This window comes from Aspergillus terreus, genomic scaffold (genome assembly GCF_000149615.1).
Source record: "Aspergillus terreus NIH2624 scaffold_9 genomic scaffold, whole genome shotgun sequence".
NCBI lineage: Eukaryota > Fungi > Ascomycota > Eurotiomycetes > Eurotiales > Aspergillaceae > Aspergillus > Aspergillus terreus.
In genome coordinates this window covers 132,369-153,776 of record NT_165932.1, presented here as the reverse complement: position 1 = coordinate 153,776, position 21,408 = coordinate 132,369, and the positions used below count along the sequence as shown (strand labels likewise).

The window sequence follows — 21,408 nt, the reverse complement described above, 5'->3', positions numbered from 1 at the left end:
ATCTCGTTTCTATATCCATCGCAAATCATGGTCTCGATTATTGCCGTTTGTCGGATTGCAAACCTGTCGAGCACGTGTTGCGGTTCTGGCAGGGTGACACAGTAGTCCATGGGGAATCTTTCCGGATGACATGCCTGCCAGTATGTGACCCGAGAGAATTGCACGACGCCAATCTTATATGCAGATACATTGCTGTTCGCTTTATTCGCGACTGGTCATTGTGGGAATAAAGATGGCTCCACTGAGTCGAGACCCGCCCCCGAGGAAGTATCTGGTCGATACCTGGGAACGAGTGATAAGTTCGCAGCGTATCGCTTCTCTGCTTCTTGCATGATAACGTCGCACGTAGGACTTGTCAAACGGTTGGAAATGAAGGGATTGAGAGCAACTCCGAAGGCGTCCGCCGGTCCATCGATTTGAGTTCAGTGTGTGGAGTCCACCTTATCGTGAATGTTGATACAATGGCTCTGTCGAATTGGTTCTGGACCGTGATGGACGGGTTGTTAGGTAATGGATTGACTGGAGACGGTGAGGTTGTTGTGTCTCGTCGGGAATAGATTCTGCACGATAGCTATTTCCGTTGAGTCATTCCCGATATTCCCGTTTTATATACCCACCACGGCATTTTTCCTTCTTTTCTGTACTTCTTCAGCGTGATAGTTTCCCTTCCAATTCTCTTCTACCTCTAATAAACCATCTCAATTATAGCCATTGACCATGCCCTCCTCCCTCACCGAGCCTGAGGTCATTCCTCAGTACAGTTTCATGGATGACTATAGTGAAGGCGCACATCCCCAACTACTGGAAGCTCTGTTGCACACGAATGCCACGCAACAGATCTCCTATGGAAATGACGAATACTCCAATGAAGCTCGTCAATTCATTCTATCCAAACTGTCTGCCACAAATGACGACGTCTCCATTCACTTTGTGCCCAGCGGAACGTCAGCCAATCTGATCTGCATCGCTAGCTGCCTCCGTCCATATGAGGCGGTTCTGACAGTCGACTCGGGGCATATTGTGAGCAAAGAGGCCGGAGCCATTGAGGCCACGGGACACAAAACGATCCTAGTCCCGGGAGTAAGAGGCAAAATGGTCCCTGAGAATCTGGAACGCGTCGTACGGCAGAACCAGTTCTTCCCTCACTCCGCCAAACCTCGACTGGTGTATATCTCCAACGCCACAGAGCTGGGAACGATCTACACGAAGCGTGAACTAGTCGAGCTTTCCACGACATGTCGTCGGCTGGGACTCTTGCTCCTCATGGATGGTGCCCGGATCGGCGTAGCTCTGAGCGCGCCGGGCAACGATCTGACCATGAGAGACCTGGTTGACCTCACCGACATCTTCTGGATTGGAGGGACCAAGATGGGAGCGCTGCTGGGTGAGGCGATTGTGGTTGGGAAGCATCTGGCGGAAGATTTCGTTTTTCATCTCAAACAGCACGGTGCCTTGCTGGCCAAGGGTCGTGTAATGGGAGTCCAGTTCCGAGAGCTGTTTCGAGATAATCTCTTTTTTGACTTGGCGCGACATGCCAACGAGATGGCACAGCGGATCTCTGCCACTTTTGAGAAGCTGGGATATCAACTCGCGGCTACCACAGATACCAACCAAGTCTTTGTGACGCTGCCAGAGCGGTTAATCCAACGGTTGGAGGAACGGTACCGATTCTATGTGTGGGAGCGGCTGGAGAATGGGGAATGCATTGTGCGCATTGTGACTTCATGGGCGACGGATGCGTTGCAGGTGGACAAATTCAATGCTGTTATTGAACAGTGGACGATAGAGACGACCAGCTGAGCTTTTCCTAGAAGCTACTCAGCGAGTAATAATAATAATAACACTACCAGAGAATCAAATTATCAAATCATGATAATATAAGAGACCTTCTCGGTCATATTAGCTACATAAGGAGATAGGGGATAGGAGATAGGAGAGTAAGGCAACAACGTAACGTCATCATAACACTCAATGAGTCAATGTCAGAAGGTGGCGTCGGGAAGGATGAGATGATCCGATGCAAGCAGCGTTAAGGCGGAGGAATTCACACACCGGCTGATGGCCGTTCTGTCAGTGATTCTACTAGTCTGTGAGCTCTGAAAGGCTTATCGGGGCCGGATCAGCCCGAATATACGGGCCGGACGGAAGTTGCCCCGAGTCTTGGCACATCCATCACAGCCTAAACATGTTTCTTTCTGTACACTTCGGGGGAACCTTACGGTTGGAAGGTATACGCCATAGGTTTATATGCTATACTAGTGTATATAAGAATGGAATCTCTTGGTATGTTTGTGATTTCAAGGCGGTCTTGGATTCCTCTACTGTTGAGGGCATGCGCAACGAGAAATATATACATCTATATTGCAATCTAAACTTGGATCTATAAGCAATCAACAGTACCACCATGTCAGACATGGCAGAGAATTCGGTTCCGGAGGCTGCACTGGCAAGGGATACTGCACCTGATGACTCGCGATCGTCCTCTATCAAGAATGAAAGCCCAACGGAAGAATTCAAGCTGGGGATGAGAGGCATTCTGGTGTTCGTAACACTGGCAGTCCTCACCCTCATGGCAGCACTTGATGGAACGTCGATTTCGGTGGCATTGCCGGTGAGTACGACCATGTGCACTAGCTGGTGTCATATCTGACACTATTTAGGCTATCTCAAAGGATCTCGATGGGTCAGCGATTGAGGCGTTCTGGAGCGGAACGGCCTTTCTTCTCTGCTCGACTGGTACGTTCCACGTGGATGCTACAAGTCCACCAGCTCACCATCACAGTCTTCCAACCTAGCTTTGCCTCGCTGTCCAACATCTTTGGACGACGCCCTCTGGTCATCACCGCCATAACCTTCTTCTTCGTCGGCGCCGTGGTTGCCGCAGTGGCCAAGAACTTCACCTACATGCTCGTCGGTCGTTCGATCCAAGGCGTTGGAGGCGGTGGTATTATTGCTCTAACGGAGGTAATCATCACAGACATTGTGCCCCTGAGACTCCGAGGCCAGTACTTTGGCGTTTTTAGCGCAATGTGGAGCGTTGGGAGCGTACTTGGCCCTGTCATTGGGGGCGTGTTTACACAGGACGTCACATGGGTATGTCGCTACATCTTCTAGATATGCACCACAGCTGCTAACAAGCCTCAGAGATGGATCTTCTATATCAACTTTCCCTTCATCGGGGTTGGAATCGTTCTCGTCATTCTCTTCCTGAAATTGAATATCATCCCGACATCCTGGACCCAGAAGCTGCGCCAGATCGACTACATTGGAACCATAATCTTTGTCGGCAGTCTTTCATCGTTCCTCATCCCCTTAACTTGGGGTGGTGTCCTCTACTCCTGGTCCTCGTGGCGTACGCTCGTACCACTTCTCATCGGCGTTGTGGGCCTGGGCGTCTTCGTCTTCTGGGAGAGTCGGATGGCGACGGACCCCATTATCCCTCCTACCATCTTTCAGAACCGTACGGCCACCACTTCGTTCATTGGAAGTGTCCTGCAAGGCCTTGTCCTCTGGTGTGCCTTGTACTACCTTCCGCTCTATTATCTGGCTGTCAAAGAGTATTCCCCCATCATTTCAGGTGTTGCATTGTTCCCAGAATCCTTCACGGTTGCCCCGTCAGCCATGGTCGTTGGCTTCTCGATCACGAAGCTGGGTACCTATCGCTGGGCTATCTGGTCCGGTTGGGCTCTCTCCACCTTAGGGATGGGCATCATGTGTCTGATCAAGGTCGACACCTCGATCCCCGCATGGGTTTTCCTCAACCTTATTGCAGGCCTGGGGTTAGGATTCCTCTTCCCGTCCCTTGCGTTTGCGGTGCAAGCCTCGTCAACGAATGAAAACCTGGCCATCGCCGTCGCCATGTTCAGTTTCTTCCGAGCTCTGGGGCAGGCTATCGGTGTTGCGATTGGAGGCGTCGTCTTTCAGAATCAGATGCGACAGAACCTCTTGAAATATCCGCGCCTGGCACCAATGGCAGATGCCTATAGCCAGGATGCGGCGGGACTGGTCCAGGTCATTCGAGGAATGCCTGCGGGTGTTGACAAACTGAATCTGAAGGAAGCATACACTGATAGCTTGCGCATTGTGTGGGCAGTGTGCTGCGGAGTGTGTGGTATCGCACTGTTATTGAGTTTCCTGACCGAGCATTATGACCTTGATAGAGCTTTGGAGTCCAAGCAGGGGTTGAGGACCGAAAAGGTGACCGACGAGGAGAAGGAGACGCGGTAAAAAGGCGTTGGGGAATGTTGTCTTCCTCTGCATCTGGTGAAATGATAACGACGTTTATAGACCATGATATTAGTTCTAGATTGTAATAATAATTCAGAAGACTCCTCTCCATATTCAAAGCATTTTATATCACACTTCAATAAAAGCTCCCAAATTTGCGTTTGTTTTCACTCCGCATACTCCCATACCTCTCATGCTGGTGTACATATCGCTGCATAAATGATGGATAATGAATGGCTGACTCATCTATACCCTCTTTTCCTTTCCCGACGCTCGCTCGGGAATCTATCTTTCTCCAACTACTTCATCCTTCCATACTACCTCCACTACCCACGGGAGACTATGCGACTTTCTATCTCCTGTGATGGCTGTCGGTTGGTCGACTACTCTTATCTATATTGAGTGTCTGACTAACTATTCTACTAGGCAAGCTAAGGTTAAATGCGTCCATGACGGCCACCCGCCTTGCCGTCGCTGTCAACGCCTCAACCGCCAGGCCTCATGTTTGCTTACAGACCCAAGATCATCCCCATTGAGGCCGCGGAAGCATCAATTACGCACGCCAGCTAGATCTTCGCCTTCATCACAGCCAAGAAGTAACACGCAGGCGTCTCCTAGCGGGCTGAACTTCGACCCAATCGCAACATTATCCCCAGCCACCATCATCTGTGCGTGCGACACGTATCGGAAAAAGTTTCCGGTCGCCAATTTCCTTCATTATCCGTCGCTCATTACCGATGTTTCGTCCAACTTGTCGTCCGTGGAGCCGGTGTTTTTGGCTTCGTTACTTTCGTTGTGTGCTCGATTCCTGCCCGACCATCATCTCCATCCAGGGGAGACCTATGCCGAGTATGCTCGCAATCACTTGGCTCATCGCGTTTTCGAGGGCCCGTCCCTGTACCTTGCCCAATCACTTGTCATGATTGCGCTCTATGAGTGGGGATCGGGTCGACCGTACAAGGCCTGGATGTACAGTGGTGCGTTTGACTCCCAAAAGGAGAACTCTGATGACGACTGACTGGCTAGGAATGGCAACGTACATGATCCAGTCTCTCTTGAAGACAGCTGATGATAGTATGGAGCATAACCCGGAGGAATTCTATGCCTCCCAAACCCAGTACGAACAGCTGGTCCGCACTTATTGGTGTTGCTTTGCCCAGGATTGCGAACTGAGCTCAGGTGCTCGCCAACATTTTGCGCTTTCTTTTCGCCAGATATCCGTCCCGCTACCCATCAGTGATGGAGACTTTAATTATGGCCACGTCCCCCCTAGGCGATGGATGCCTGCCGACATGAGTCGAGACTCTCCGTTATTCACAACGTTAGCTATTGACCATGGCCTCACCATTGTCACACGCGGTTTTGATATATTTGTGCGAATATTGCGTTTCGCCAATGAAAGCCGCCGCGGACAGGCCTTTTCAACTCCGACAGTGACACCATCGACACAACAGACGTGGCAGAATTTGAAAAAGGAACTCGACGAATGGAGGTCATTGCAGGACCCTACCGTGCAATATCCTGTCACCTCCGCGCAGGTGCATGTGGCCATGGGCCATGGCGAGTTGTTTGCATACATCAACCTTGTATATTTTATGAGGTTTGTGCTTTACTGTACTCCCAAAAGTTCTTCAGGTCATCCACTGACAACACCTCCAGTGTTCTCTTTTTGTATCGTGATCGAGTGTTGTCGGGTGTCAAAGTCCACTCAGAGGACCATGGGCAAGGGGCACCAAATATCCAAGAGATAACATCGGCAGAAAAAGCAATTGCCTACCTATTTGAGGCAGCTCAAAATATCGGCGGGATTCTCTCTGCGTTGGAAACATCGGGGGCGCCGGTCATCACCCCGTACGCTGGATTTAGTGTCTTTGTTGCTGCGCATATCAACATGTATGGCACAGTGTCACCTCGACTATACCCTGGAGGCCAAGAAAAAGCGGAACAAGAGAAAAGTGCCAATTTCTTCTACCTTGAACGCCTCTGTGAATTATGGCCGGTTGGAAACAACTGGGTAGGTCTCGTATCATGTTATCCCCCCATCGCCATGCTAATTGTCAATAGTGGCGGACTGTGCAAGAAGCCAACAGATTCTATGAGACAGCGAGGGGCAATCAAGAGAATGCTGGCTCATCTGACGGCGCAAATCCCCTGGCCCTAGGAGGCACTCTGGATGAATATGGAGATATTCGAGCACATCAGACTTTAACTGCGAGGCATGGAACATCTACCTCGGAGACACCAGGGCCTCAGCATCCGCGAAGAAGGAATTCTGTTCCATCCTCTACACTTCCCACCAACGAGAACATAATATTCGAACACCATGATCTGGAGACGGAAATGCTGCAATGGCCATTCATTAGCGAGGCTTGGTCGTCGGGATTCGACACCGGCTTTGACTCTGCATGGCCGAGCTTAGGTTGAATGCCCCAGTCCAACCCAGCATCTCGCTGAGTATATCCGGTGCGAGACTCGCTGAGTCAATGACTTGATGGAGAGGGAACCATTCTGTCAATATGCTGGAGGCTGACCACTCTGCATGACTGTCGATTTGTTTTAGCGATGTGAAATATGCGTGCCGGTGCTCATGTTCCCGCTAAGCGGCATCGATTGTGTTTCAGAAGGCATCCCATCACCCGTTTGAACTGGGAGTTGCTGAAAAGAGGGCCCATGACGGTGTTCTGGTCGTCAGGGTCGCCGATCGACTTGGCTCGCTCGTCCAACGCGGCCTTGTACTTCGCGATAAAGTGGTCGCAGATGCCTTCTTGCACATACACTCGCGATGCAGTAAAGCAGACCTATCGGGCGTGAAGTTCTTTTCTGATACAGCGCTACCTACTTCGACGAAGTATCCTGCGCCCGCGAGGCCAATGGCGATCCTCGCGTTATAAAACTGGGCGTGTGTCTCGGATGTCTTCATCCTATACTCCGTGAAGGCACAGATCTCGCACGGGTGATACATGACTCTATACCGGATGCTTTATAGGATCATCGACTGGGTGTAGTTCCTGCCGCGGGTCCTCGTGCAGCAGTATGGATAATGCATGATACTACCAAATCACTGGCATATCCAGCATGCATGACGCGCGTCTTCCAGTACGCAAGAGAGTATGGAATTTTGCCATAGAGACCTTCCTTCCACGCTTGCCTCCGCTGATAGGCTCCATCTGCTTCTCGCGCACAGCAGTCTCGATGGGAAGTTGTTTATGTCACCTCATATTTCGCTACCTGGTACCCATAGCACATTATGGCCTTTAATATTTACCGGTAGAATAACTCCTGTCGGACCTGCTCCAGATCTTGACGACTTAGATGCGGACATCACTGTCGCCACCTTGCTGCTGCTTCTAGTGAGGCCTGAAGCTACACCACGTATGAAGAAACCTGGTCACGCGGAAAGGACGGACCTACGGGTGCTTCATTGTCTATTTGTCAGCGAGATCATTCTTCTGAACAGAAAGCAAGCCATAGTTACGATAATTTCGTGCCTCCCACAGCCTTCGCTCCAGGTCATTGAAAGTCGAAACACCGTCTAAGTTCACACACATAGGAAGTGTGTCCATGACGACGTTGATTCCCAAGCATTGGAGACTAGAAGCAACTACCATGCTAAAAGGGCGGTGCTATACGACGTGGCCAGAATGAGTCAATCACGGTGTCTCACAACCTGGGAGTCTCTGGGTTCCACCAGAACAAACAACTCTCGCGAATTGAAGTGAGTCAGAGGTGCAAATCAAGATCGGGCCGGAATTACTGAAGTCGGACGTTTCAACCACAATTCTCTATAAGTAACTTCAGTCAGATTGTAATGAGCGAGCACCAAGGGAAAAAGTTGCCAAAATCGTCGGAACTTCGCTCCTGTCAGATCTCTACCTTCTTTGTGTATCTCTATGAGGAACGCCTGAATAACTTCTTTTCTATTTCTTGCCCCTTCCCAACCAGAAGCTTTTCTAACGTGCATATCACGAGGCCGGGGCATATTGACAACAGCAATGTGTATGGAACTCTTCTTTGTCTATTGGTACACAGTTCGGGGCTTATAAGATTGAGTACAAGCCTTGCATCACCCCTTCAGAGTTTTATCCAACAAATCATCTTGTGGACGTATCTAGAGCCCAGAAATCTGTCCCAACCGTCTTCCGTCCTCTTTGCAACAATTCTTGAAACAGGACTTGGTGGCCTTGCTATCCTTCCAGCAGTGGTAGGTATCGATGGTTGTATCATAGTTATGAAGCCCGCAGTGCTTCCCACAATCGTATGTTGGTGCGACGGATCCGACATGAGGGTAGTTTTCGCAGTAATAGCAGGTACTGGCCATGGACCCGAGCGGAAGAGCCAAGAATGCAAAGGCAGCAATATAGCTTGGGAGCTTCATGTTGGCGCTTGGATTCGAGGCTTCTAAAATCAGTACGAGCTGCTTCCTATTTGTGGGAATATTCGGGGTGACTTACAATTCTGGACAGTGACAGACGCGCAAGTTGTGTAAGTAATTGGCAGTAAGCACTCAAGGGAAGGGCATGGGCGATGTAGACCAAGTTTATATAGCTTGCTCTGGGATCTAAGACAGCAGTTGCGGCCTCGTATTTTTTTGAGATGCTTTCGTGCTCCGATTTAGTGTGAAAATTCGCGGATTAGGGACAGGGAACAACAAGACTAGCTCCATTTTCCTCGTATTTTCACGAGGGTGCTAAACCAAGATTGACAACAACATTACTGATGTTTATATACAAACCGTCGAAAGTTGGCATACCCTCAACTCTCCATTTTGCGGAGTAGATATCCACAACAAAGCGGCGTTTTACTTGATTTCTGGTATGTATGGGAACCATTCTGATGTTCCAAATGGGCGTTGAATAGACATTGGATGTCCTAGTAAAAGATTCACAACACTTGGAGGAAAGCGATGGCCCGCTCTGGTCAGCTCCGGCGTCAAAGGGGCCTGCAACAGGAATTGCCTATCTAACGTAGGTTTTGGAGGATTTCGTGGCAACTCAATAGCTCTCATGGCAACTCAATAGCTCCGTTTCATCTATCGCTATTTCCAGGCCGATCACAGGCCGAGTTACCAATAGGGGCTTCTGGATTGTATAGCTACCAGACCTCGTATTCTTTACTTGTTACCTTAAAATAAGGGGCAAGTCCCACTTTATCCTATTCGGCCAGATCAGTAGCACGCACGCGGAAATCACTCTCGGCAGCTTCAACTGACAGTGCTCTTGTGTCCTTCAATATGCTTCTCTGCACTACTTTAATGTGGACAGGTGAAGAGCCTACCGCAGGATTTTGACCGGTGCGGCTATAACCGGGTGGTCTCCGAACCCAAGATAGTGAGGCTAGTCAAGAACTTCGTGCTTGAAATGGGCCTCCTGCAAGAGTTCCGGGTGGTCCCGCTCCAAGTACAAAGAAAGCGAAATAACAGGGGGTAAAGGCATTTAAATAAGCAGAATCAGGGATCCTAACTAAGGAAATATGATCCGAGGCTTCCGAGAGGCTTAGCTTGTGGCCACAGCTGGCTAAGCATCAGGTAGACAGCTACCAACCGGTGACGCAGGTGCAGGACTACTGCTACTACTACTACTACTACTACTACTACTACTACTACTACTACTACTGATACTGATGAAAGACTGTTCCCAGAAACATGCAGGTTACTCCATTGTTAATACAAAAAGGGCAGAGGGCGATGCTGTGGGTATTGATGTTTTCAGACAGGCCGGTAGATCCACCATTTTTACGAACCTTGGTTGCGAATCAGCATGCTATATAGCTAATATTAATATTTAGCGTACTTCAATACGATGCTCACCTCCCGCCTTCATCCTCCCAACTCTCCATAACCGTTTCGAGATCTCGGGTTAGTCGGTACTCATTCCACCGACTTTACCACGATGCCCTAAGTAGAGTGGAACCATGCTTGGGACCCATCTTCCTCACAACAGTATACAAAAAGACATCTCCGACTTCGGCGAGGCATCAGCGTGTGTTCAGGTCAAGGAAACAAAGACAACGCAAGTACTGTTGATTTGTAGATTTACTCGAGTAAGATAGTCGAGCTGATTATCGAAGTAATCCTGCGAAATAAAACAACAGTTGTCGACCCTATATCCTACTGCCACGGAAGAAGACGCGTTAACCAATATACTTATACCACGCGGCAGCTGCGCGTGGTTATCAGAACATAGCCGCAAGAAATAACTGCCTTATCATGCACCTAGGTACCACATAAACAGGAAAAGCCATATTCAGACCAGAGACTGTAGCAAAAAAACCAAGCTTATCTAGAATCAGTATATCGGAAAACATATCCTCGTACCCTTCAGTTACCCGTAGGTCGAACGCGTAGAAAAACAGATAGAAGGGGAGGTCGCGACTACAAACAGCACCACTGTGCTATTTTAAATAGAGAGAGCCTCAGCCGAAATAATTAGAAGTCACGTACATAAGGCGCGGACGCCTAAAAAAGACATAATATCTATATTGTTTATTGGATAGATTGAGAGCCGTGTTGAAAGAGCCTGGGATACTATCTGCGGCTTAAACAGATCGGCGCCATAGACTCGAACAAATAATCACAATAGGCTTTGACGAGGCCTTAACCTCCCCACGCATGTCCCCGCAGGAACACATCGTCCCATATAAACCGTGGACTCCTTAGATAGGGAACTAAGGTGATAGTTACTATCGCTTTGCGCGCGCCCGCGCTTCGTCTTCTTTCGGATGTTGGCTCGTCTATTAGGGAAAATAGAGGAAAGAGTAACAACGCAAAAATACGTTTTAGAGCTTAAAATTTTGGTTCTTAATAAATAATATCTTAATGATTTCACAATATCTTTTTGCTTATTTTTATCTATTTTAGTTGAGTTTAGATTTATGTTTAAAGCTAGCAAAGAAAATAGTCTAATAATTCTAATGTATCTCCCGCGCTAGTAGCGCCTACTTCGCTTCCTCCGATATAGTATCTATCTATTATTACTTTTTAACTAGCTAACTGTGTAGTAATAGCCACCGTAGCATATTTTTCTGTGTATGTTCAGAATCCTATATTTTCCAGAGCTCGTCTCATAAGAAAGCAACCCAAGTCTAGCCTATCGTCTGAAATCGTCGTTATCTCCGTAGCCAGCCACTACCCCGCTCTCCCAGCCAGCCTTAAGTATCGTCAGAGGTCACAGCCGCACTGACTAATGGGCTGTTATAATTGATCTACGTCCTCTTCATTACATTTCTGAACAATAAGAGGAGCTCTTCCTGTTTATATCGAATATGCTACCTGGCGTACATCTTCTGGCTTTTGCCTTTGTTGGTTTGACAACAGTTTGTCCTGGTACCGCGAAGAAACTCATAGTGGACACTGATTTCTTCAGCGATGTAGAGTGAGTGTTGTGCACACCCTGTTACTCTACCATGTGTCTAAAGTACCACAGCGATGTTGGCGCATTACTGCTTGCCTGCACTTTGCCCGGGGTGGATCTTCTCGCAGTCAATATCAACTACCCATCCACGTACTCGGCACTGGCAGTATCGAGTGTCCTAGGACACTACGGCCATCCACATGTTCCTATCGGCCTTGCGGGACCATACAGTGATACAACTTACCTGGACGATTTCTATTACGAGCACGGAGAGTATGCCAGCAAGGTAGCGTACCACTGGCGAAACCAATCTACTCTTCCGTGGAAGGACGTCAGCGAGACGTGGGATCCAACTGATCTATATCGCCACGTTCTGTCGCAGCAGCCTGACAAAAGTGTGACTATCGCCAGCATTGGGTTTCTCAACAATGTAACTCGAACCTTATCTCTTGGTCCCCATGGATGTGTCGCTAACTTGCTCAGCTGTCTAACCTACTTAATTCCTCGGCCGATGAATACTCGCCTCTTTCCGGTCCAGAGCTTGTCGCTGCAAAAGTCGGTGAACTGGTGATTATGGGCGGAGGATACCCTTCCGGTCATGAGTTCAACTTTTGGGGCTACGACCCAGCGGCCACCAGGCATGTGGTCAACACATGGCCCGGGGTGATGGTGTTCTCAGGGGCTGAGCTGGGAGAGAATGTGTACTCGGGAGCGCGTTTTATGGTGGAAGCACCCTCTGATGACCCAACTGCAGCAGCTTACACGTGGTATAAGTATGTTTGCTGGCGTCTGAACCCATATAGATGCTGATGATCCGCAGTGGATACAACAACTCTCGCTACTCCTGGGACCCGCTCACTGTGCTCTATGCTGTAGAAGGAAAAGGTGGGATCTTCAAATTTGGCAATGATGGCGGATATAACTATGTCTATCCTAACGGGACCAACGTGTGGCGGAATAGCACGGGTCCATATCCCCAGCACTATCTTCGACTCGCAGTGTCCAATACCACAGCAGGCAAAAGACTCGATGAACTATATCTGCGAGGAGCTGTTATGTTTTCAGCATCCAACACCGGAAGATGCAAGAATGCTTCTCTCGGTCTTTCGGCAAAGGATGATAGCCCCGCGTTCCCCGCATGGACGTTTAGCGACGCCTGACGTTCCTCTTGGGTTACATGGTGAACTTATCTCTGAGCTATAATAGGTGGAAATGGGAACCTCGCTACGTTGTTTTGCCGAACCATTGTTATATATGGCTGCTATGCTCTGTATTCTGTGTTGCTACCTCTGAAAGATTTAAACATACAAATCACCTGCCGCGATGAGATTACCACATCTAAACTTCCTATTGCTGCTCTCCGCCTCACAGGCTTTCGCCACAACTTCTGGAAAGGCCTTAGATCGATCTAAAGAGACGAGGGTTCCTCCGCCCGAGCTCTTTTCGGAGACCGCCACAGCGAAGATCTGGCGCACTGCAGTTCGCTCTCTTGATCAGGTATGTGGCTCTAATGTTCACTATGTCTATCATCGGCCATTGCTGAGTAGTAAGCTTCCCGATCGTTTTCCAGATAACGTCCCGAGCACTGGAAAAGGAATTGGCAAATATGTGTTTAGCGACATCTCGGCCTGGACCAGTGGTTTCTTTCCCGGCTCGTTATACGCACTCCTAGAGCGCAGCATCAAATATCCCAGTCATGTTCCACTTCCCGGGCGGGAGCACGCAGGGCTATACAAGCAATTGCGAAGTCTCGGGCAGACCTGGTCCGATCCCCTGCACGGGCAGGCCTTTCGCACAGACACACACGACATGGGATTTTTGATTCTCCCGGCGCTACGAAGGAGCTGGGAGCTCACGGGGAATCTCACAACTCTTCAATCCGTGATCACTGCTGCCCACAGTCTCGCCTCGCGCTACGATTCCCGCGTGGACGCCATACGTAGTTGGGACAGTTTGGTGAACAAGCGGCACAATATTACTGATCAAGACACAAATTTCTTGATCATTATAGACAGCATGTGCAGTAGGTCTTTTTTCTGTCCTGAGCTCCGCACGCATCGTCTGATCATCTAGACTTGGATCTCTTGTACTATGCGGGATACCATACTGGCAACCAGACGTTAATCGACATCGCAACAACACATGCGCACACAGTTCTACAGGATATCGTCCGAGACGATTACTCGACGTTTCATTGTTGCAATATTGACCCAGAAACGAATCATATCAAATTCCAGGAGACTGTACAGGGGTACAAGGACTGGTCGACATGGAGCAGGTACGTCTCAGTCACCTTTTTACTTCTGTCGACTTCGCTAACTGGGCCAAGAGGACAAGCCTGGGGGATTGTCGGGTACACCCAGACATATCAATGGACTAAAGACCCTGTATTCTTGGAAACAGCACGAGGCCTAGCCGATTACTTCGTAGGACGACTCGCAAAGGCGACACACACCCATCCCTATGTTCCACTGTGGGATTTCGACGCGCCCTCGGTGGAAGGGGTTCCTCCTCCTCGAGATACCTCAGCTGGAATGGTCGCAGCTAATGGATTACTCTTACTCCATCAGGCCCTGCATGGTCAGTCTCCATACTATTCCAAGGCAATGGAGATCGTCTCGCAGACTATCGACCTTTCGTTCGCCGATTCTGCTACGGTGGAGATAGACAATGACAGCCCGGTCTTTTCGCCGGTTGGTTGGGAGACCATCCTGATGAATGCGACAATCAACAATAATGAGTATGCTTCCAGTCGGTCTAATAATACCGGACTGGTGTATGCCGATTACTACTTCTTGCAGTTCGGCAATCTGCTGCTTGAAATGGGACTTGCTTAGGACGCGGGAATTGTGTGGAATGGTGGCAGCACGGAAGCTACGGGTATATTGAATGGATCTTGCGGTGACGTGCTGTAGAGCTGCTCCCGAGTGTGATACGCTGCACATTGCATGGCTGCCCATATAGTTCGTGCAGTTGACTTCAAGGAGTATGAACACCGATAACTCGTGACTTTCTTCTTTGGAAGCTTCCGTCATGGGCAATGTACTTCTCAAAGCTTGGCTGAAACTAGACGCGGGTCTGGAGTCCCCATAATGACTTCGTTCTCCCAATAGTTCGGATTGAAAGTCAACTTGTTCAGGGGATTCAAGCGATGAGCTCTGTTGAAGAGATCTTCGTACACCCGCCCGTCGTATCGACCAAGCGCACTGTAAATCACCAAACGTTAGCATCGCGGTATTGTAGTCATATTCAGGGTCAACAGGAAACATACCTGTCCAGAAGATAGTCCGGAATCATCCAGGAGTCCACCAGCTTGACGGCATGAGGACGGATCTGGGTCATTAAATCGTGAACACTCGCGGGCAACTTGTCAAGTTGCTCGCGATTGACTACACCTGTGCTGAAGACTATACGGTAGTGAGTTGCTAGTCTCCATTTGGTGGTATCTGGGCACTTACACTCATAACTGTCGGCCTCCATGGTGAACAGCGCAAAGAGACGGAAGAGATCCCACATGATCTCCTTCGTGGATGGAGGAAGACTGCTGTCGGTAGTGAGGGCCTGGAAGAATTTCGTGACCAAGATCGATTGCGACTGGGCTGGTTCTGTCAGAGCATGCTGGTCCACTTTCAATGAAAATTATCTTACTGCGACTGAGACGGTGCAGTTGGATCAACAGAGAATTCCAAGATTTCTTGTTCACAGCTCTTTCCTGGTAGGCATCATAAGCCTAGGCATGTCAGCCTCGTACTAGATTGTGCAGACAGAGTCGATCACCTACCAAGGCAGTAGCTCTCAATTGAAAGCTTCGGACAATATCTTGATCATTGGACAAGATGCCCAATTCATATTCCTGTTTCCCCTCCTGTTTGTGTCTGATATACTCCTTAAACTGTCCATCAAGTTCATCGTTGTATCGGCTATTGGGAGACCCAACAGCTGTTGTCATTTTCTTGATGATATAAGACGCAGTCTGTTGACTGATCATCCAGTTGTCTCCCTCTACCGTTGGTTTCGATAGATAATCATTGTTGAGCTGGATCAGGCCACTTCCACCTCCGAACCCATGCCCCCCTAGAGCTCGGCGACATGTTTCAATTCCATCAGCAACCAGCGTGGTGCATAAACTCTTCAGGCCAGACGACATGCTATGCATGTGTGCCAGACTGTTGAAGTTGCCTGCTTCGATCTCCCGCCGCGTTCCCTCGTAGATGCGCTGCATCGCCAATGCAGTATAATGCAAAGCAAACGTAGTGGCTAACAAAGGCAGGATGCGAATTTGGACGGTCGGATAATCGAGCACAGCTAGCTCAGGGCCACTACCATCTCCATCGCGGTCCCGGAACTGACGACGAATCGCGGTGTATCGGACCGCTACAGTCACTGCGCGCGCGAGAACGAGTCGTGCATGCTGGACAATATTTGCGCGCACTGCTGTCAATGACCCATACACCACCGCTGCTTTCTCGGGCTTGATGTAATGCCCCGTCTCGGGATCCACGCCTGAATACCGTGAAAGAAGGGCAGAATGCGGGACGCTGTAGATATGTCAATGAGTGAATGGTCGCGCATTGTTCAACTGACGTACCGGAAATGGTCAAATAGCATGTACCCATTGTCCATCGTTGCATACCCATACTTCGGCCCAATATCACCGATCACGATTCCATCCAAGGGCTGGTGGCTCTTCATGTCGCGGACCTGCACGATGAATGGATGCGGTCCGTGGGAAGTATACTCGACATTCTTCTCGGCAGAGAAAGCGCCCGGCCGAGGCAGAAGAAGTTGCGCAACAACAATAGCATGGTTGGCAGTGCGGCCAAGTGTGCCATTCCACCATTTACTCGCAGTCAATGTAGGACTGTGCAGGATAAACTGCTTTGTCTGATGGTCCCACCGTGCCTCTAGCTCCAATCCCCGGACATTACTGCCATGTCCGAGTTCGGTCTGCGCGTACGCTCCGATTATCTGCCATTTCTCGATCCGAGGCATCCAATATGCCCGCTGGGCGTCGCTGGCCTGTTCACGAATAGTCGTGCTGAACATCTCCATATGCAACATGTATGGAGACACATCGTCCACGAGGTATTCGGCCATTTTGTAATCCGCATGATCCCATTTATGTTTATCTGCTAACCGACGGAGCAACTTGGCCCGCGCGAGGGCTTGTTTGTACAGGTCAGGTCGAGACAAGTTCTGCTGTTGCGATTTGTCCAGGAGAGGCTCATTTTGGACGATTGGAAGGATACGACTCTGCCGTTCGAGAAATCCATTGTGGTGCAAGAGATGGTGTGCTAATTCTTCAACAGAGAGGTCCGATTGCGCTCGTTCCTGGGACAGGATATCGGGCCCTGCTGGCTGGCTGGGACGAAGGTTATCTGTGAAGTCGCGCATGGTCGCTGATCCTGAGGATGGTATCATGTCTTCCAACTGTAGTACTGGAAGAGGATCCTCTTATTATCGTTCTTTTCTCGGCTGAAGCTCGTTTTGCTTAAGCTCGGCCCGTCGTCTAGTCGAGTGCTGTACAGGCGTTATGGGAGTTACCGACTGCCGGCGGGGGTTCGGTTGTCGGAATGCAGCGAGGTACATCACGAGTACCGTGCACTTTTGGCCATTCAAGCAAACTCCACGAAGGTCAGTTCATCTTAAATATTTTGGTATTGACCATGGGTATACGTGGACCATTGTTGCAAGCTTGCAAGAATAGCTAGGCCCAAGATGACCAACGGAGACCGGGCCTTCCTTGTCCCACCTCATAGGGGAGACAATATTCTTTCTCATATGCCTTGAATTGAGAAACTTATACGCTATGCGAATAGGTCTCCGCCGTGCATCGCCATTCGCGACGTCGACACCAGCGTGGAGAAGTGGGAGCTGCCGTCACCCTCAAGGATACTAAGAACAAAACTCTATCTTCATCGACTTTGCGACAGGACCTGCGAAGCAAATTGGCTGGCTACAAGATGCCCACATTGCTGCGTGTGGTTGAAGGTGAATTTCCAAAGTCGGCCACGGGAAAGGTACAGAAGAAAATATTGGGACCGAAGTATTTCCCTAACAGTTACCTAGACGACCCAGAGGTTCAGATTTGGAAGTCCAGCAATAGAGCTTCCAGTTTAGAGCTCTAATAGACGTGAAAATTGAGGTATCGCTCCGCTCAGGACAGCTATACGATTGGAGTGACTGTTGTCAGGCTGTGACAACATGACTTTGATGACCACATCTGTACTTGATTCCTGAGGCAGTCCCAAGGCCTGTCCACCCTTTAAAATCTGAAGACAAGGGTATTGGCTTCTGGGCAATGCTCAGATTGATCCGTGGTGGGTACCTCCGGAATGTAGGCATCTGTTATCCATCTCGATCGGTTATCCTCTTCTGGGATATCTAAGCCATGTGCACTTCGCTTGGCCAGTCCCTCTCCCCGTGGGAATATTCAGGAGGTTGGCAGGGGCCCCGGAAGTCTCTTTCGAGATGTTCCTGCTTCCAGCGTGATGCACTGCTCAGCCAATGGTCATTCGCCAATGTCACGTCTCAAAATAAGGGACAAGCATATGACTGCGGCATTGCCTCAATAGCTAGACCTGCAACACCGTAGCGGTTGTGGAAGACTTTATACAAGGATAAGTAGTAGTAGGGTCATCAAAGCTTGATCAGTCGCTGGTATGCGTGGCAAGAAAGTCAGACGACTACAAGAGGCAGATAACATGTTCGGAATAAGTTACGAACCACGATTGTCTCAGATTCGCTGCTCCGGTTGTTGCCCGAAGTTGGCTATATCGGCGCCGAGTGATTTTCATGCTGCCTGAGCCCGATGCATGGATCCCAAGCCGATTTATTCGGCTGGATGACCTTGGCCGAGTGGAGCGTGCACATACATTGCGTTAGGCGGGCCACGGAGACCCGATAAGCAGAACTAGAATATTTCACTCCGAAGCGAATGACCTACGAAAACCTGTCATAAGAGCCCCCTGCGTGGACTGACAATGGTCTGTAGTCAAATCCAAGGTGGTGGACGTCGATGGATCACATATAAGGCAATGTTTGGGGACAGGGCTGGAGTGTGTCAAATCCCAGATTAAGAATGCTGTTACAACCCTATTCTTACTATTCTTCCCACGTTCCTTACGTAGTGGTTTTACCATCGAGCGGGCCCATCCGGAGAGTGTACAGTTGTCGGATGGCATAACAGGAGCGGAACACCACCGCCCACAACAGTTTAATGGGATGCATTGTGACAGGTTGCCGCTATGGTGTGCCGCGTCCTGATCCGTCATATCATGAGCATAGGGCAAAATACCAGGTAACTCCCGGAGCGACCACTGTGCCCAGCCTCACAGCGTATCGAGTCCACTAAGGCTGCGGGTGGACCTGCCGAGACTATGCTGGTGCGAATGGTGACTTGTGACGGAGCGACGTGAACATGCAATTCAAGGCTCCGCTGCATCAACCACCGCAGCCAAGCCTGGGTGGGATAGTGTTGACATCAGCCATGGGCGTATCTCGGTGCAGGGCGGAAATCTGGGTTTAATGAACAGTTCCCAAGGCTTGGCGGAAGTCGGAATTACGCAAAAGAGTAATTCCTCCCCGGGGCCGCCAAGATCGGTCAGCGGAACCCCCATCGCAGTCTTGGCACAGTTGGACCAGACTCACACTCACTGTAATGCTCGAGCCCGAGGAGCATGAGAGGAAAGATGTGACATCATGCGCCATGAACTGGGCAATTCGTTCTATGTATATCGACGCCCCGACCGCTATCCGGGGTATCATCGGGCTGGGCTGTACGGGGCCTTCCAGTTATAAAAGTAGATCTACCCCAGGGAAGCCCAGTCAGATCCGATGAAAACGTTGTCCGCATACCTGTCATTGCTCTACCACTGTCAACAACATGTCGACACGGTCTAGTAACGAGAAGAATGATGATCGGGTGCTCCCTACTTCCCATCATGTTCAGGACGCCCCCAGTACGTCGCCACCGTCCATGACCAAAGAAGAACGCATGCGGCACGAGCATAAGCAATCCATGCCAGACACCAGGCTGTTGAGGTACTTTGGTTGGATGGGTGAGCTGCCGGAATGGAAAGTCCGTGGCAAACATCTGGCTGGCCGAACATTGAACTACTCCATCGGCTTCATTGCGAGCTGTGGGTTTTTGATGTTTGGGTACGACCAGGGGGTATTGAGCGCCCTACTCACCTTGGACTCTTTCCAGGAGGTTCTCTCTTTGATGACTCCTCGGGAGAGATCGAATGACCTCTGCTGGATTGACGGAGATCGCAGCCGACCTCACCCGACGAACTGTAAGGGCGATGCTAACACCCAAGCCGCCGGTGTTGCCATCTATCAGATTGGGTGTTGGCTCGGATCCCTTGTCATCCTAGCCTACGGGGAGAAATGGGGACGGAAATCCTCCACGTTCTGGGGCTCTCTTATCATGATCATCGGCACCATCATGCAGGCGGCCAGTTTCGAGTATGGCCTCTTTGTGGCTGGGCGTGTTGTGGGTGGAATCGGTAAGAGATCGTCACTTAACACACAACACCACAGTCAGGCTAATGTGTTTAGGGAATGGAATGGTCACCTCTACCATCCCAACCTGGCAGAGTGAATGCGCGCGGCCTCATCAGCGGGGTGTTCTCATCATGTTATCAGGAGCGCTGATATCCGGAGGTATCATGATCGCATACTGGGTTGACTATGGCTTCTACTTCCTGGAAGGCTCCGTCCGCTGGCGTTTCCCGGTGATGTTCCAGTCCTTTTTCACCATCATCGTCATGATTGGCCTCCTCTACCTTCCCGAGTCGCCGCGGTGGCTGATCATGAAGGGCCGGCACGCGGAAGCTCGCGATGTGACCGCTCGGCTGTTGGGCCAGGATGACAACCATCCGGAGGTTGAAGAAGAACTGCGCAACGTGAACGAGGCGTTGGAGGCCCAGAGCAAAGGGGGCCCTTTCCGCTACCGGGAGCTTCTTACCAACGGCCCACAGCAGAACCTTCGCCGTGCAACGCTGGGAATGGTTGCCCAGTTCTTCCAACAGATCTGCGGTATCAACCTTGTCACCTACTACGCTACGATGATCTTTGAAAATTCACTAGGTTTTGGCCCAGCCATGTCACGTCTGCTCGCGGCATGTAATGGGACGGAATACTTCATGGCCTCCCTGGTTGCATTGCCGCTGATCGAGCGAACTGGACGGCGTAACTTGATGTTGTTGGGAGCTTTTGGAATGATGACATCCATGGCCGTCTTGGCTGGTACCGTGTCGACCGGGGCAGAGGGGGAGAACGGAGCTCCAATATTGGAGACGCGATATGGTGTTACAGCCACTGTGTTCCTCTTCGTGTTCAACTCCTTTTTTGCCATTGGTTGGCTGGGCATGACGTGGTTGTACCCTGCTGAGATCACCAATTTGCGCATTCGCATCCAGGCCAACGCGTTGTCGACTAGTTCAAACTGGATGTCCAATTTCTTGATTGTTATGATCACGCCCCCAGCTTTCGCGAACCTGGGGTACCAAACCTATATCATATTTGCCGTGTTCAATGCGGCTCTCATTCCCTGTGTCTACTTCTTCTTCCCAGAGACGAAGGGACGGTCACTGGAGGAAATGGATGTCGTGTTTGCCAGTGCCCATGCAGAGGGCCTCAACCCGGTGAAACAAAGTCTGAAGATGCCCAGGCTGACGGGACAGGACTTGGACTCGCAGCTTGTCAAATACTTTGGCTCCCAGAGTGATACTGAAGCTCCTTCTTCGTAGGGGGGTTAACACAAACGAGCTACTGTACCTAGGTAGACATCCCATTCCTGTTCCTTCACATGGAAATGTATATTTAT

General features: G+C 50.1%; 6 protein-coding genes across 6 annotated transcripts; 5 read left to right on the top strand and 1 right to left on the bottom strand.

Moving 5' to 3' along the window:
- Positions 1-717: 717 nt before the first annotated feature.
- ATEG_06292 (threonine aldolase family protein) lies at positions 718-1,800 on the top strand (the record flags this gene model as incomplete). The annotated part of the gene is made up of 1 exon (XM_001215470.1): positions 718-1,800. The coding sequence occupies one exon, from the start codon at positions 718-720 to the stop codon at positions 1,798-1,800; it is 1,083 nt and encodes a 360-aa protein (XP_001215470.1).
- A 604-nt stretch (positions 1,801-2,404) lies between these two features.
- On the top strand, positions 2,405-4,227 carry ATEG_06291 (uncharacterized protein; the record flags this gene model as incomplete). Its single annotated transcript, XM_001215469.1, has 4 exons — positions 2,405-2,611; positions 2,661-2,736; positions 2,783-3,093; positions 3,145-4,227. The coding sequence occupies 4 exons, from the start codon at positions 2,405-2,407 to the stop codon at positions 4,225-4,227; spliced, it is 1,677 nt and encodes a 558-aa protein (XP_001215469.1).
- A 222-nt stretch (positions 4,228-4,449) lies between these two features.
- Positions 4,450-6,651, top strand: ATEG_06290 (transcription factor domain-containing protein; the record flags this gene model as incomplete). Its single annotated transcript, XM_001215468.1, has 5 exons — positions 4,450-4,601; positions 4,654-5,204; positions 5,254-5,827; positions 5,887-6,241; positions 6,292-6,651. 5 exons carry the CDS (start codon positions 4,450-4,452, stop codon positions 6,649-6,651), a joined length of 1,992 nt encoding a protein of 663 aa, XP_001215468.1.
- Positions 6,652-11,628: 4,977 nt separating this feature from the next.
- ATEG_06289 (uncharacterized protein) lies at positions 11,629-12,736 on the top strand (the record flags this gene model as incomplete). Its single annotated transcript, XM_001215467.1, has 3 exons — positions 11,629-12,006; positions 12,060-12,349; positions 12,397-12,736. 3 exons carry the CDS (start codon positions 11,629-11,631, stop codon positions 12,734-12,736), a joined length of 1,008 nt encoding a protein of 335 aa, XP_001215467.1.
- Positions 12,737-14,625: 1,889 nt separating this feature from the next.
- Positions 14,626-16,970, bottom strand: ATEG_06288 (uncharacterized protein; the record flags this gene model as incomplete). Its single annotated transcript, XM_001215466.1, has 6 exons — positions 14,626-14,782; positions 14,848-14,983; positions 15,035-15,175; positions 15,225-15,306; positions 15,358-16,114; positions 16,165-16,970. 6 exons carry the CDS (start codon positions 16,968-16,970, stop codon positions 14,626-14,628), a joined length of 2,079 nt encoding a protein of 692 aa, XP_001215466.1.
- Positions 16,971-19,461: 2,491 nt separating this feature from the next.
- Positions 19,462-21,331, top strand: ATEG_06287 (sugar porter family MFS transporter; the record flags this gene model as incomplete). Its single annotated transcript, XM_001215465.1, has 2 exons — positions 19,462-20,086; positions 20,139-21,331. The coding sequence occupies 2 exons, from the start codon at positions 19,462-19,464 to the stop codon at positions 21,329-21,331; spliced, it is 1,818 nt and encodes a 605-aa protein (XP_001215465.1).
- Positions 21,332-21,408: the final 77 nt, after the last annotated feature.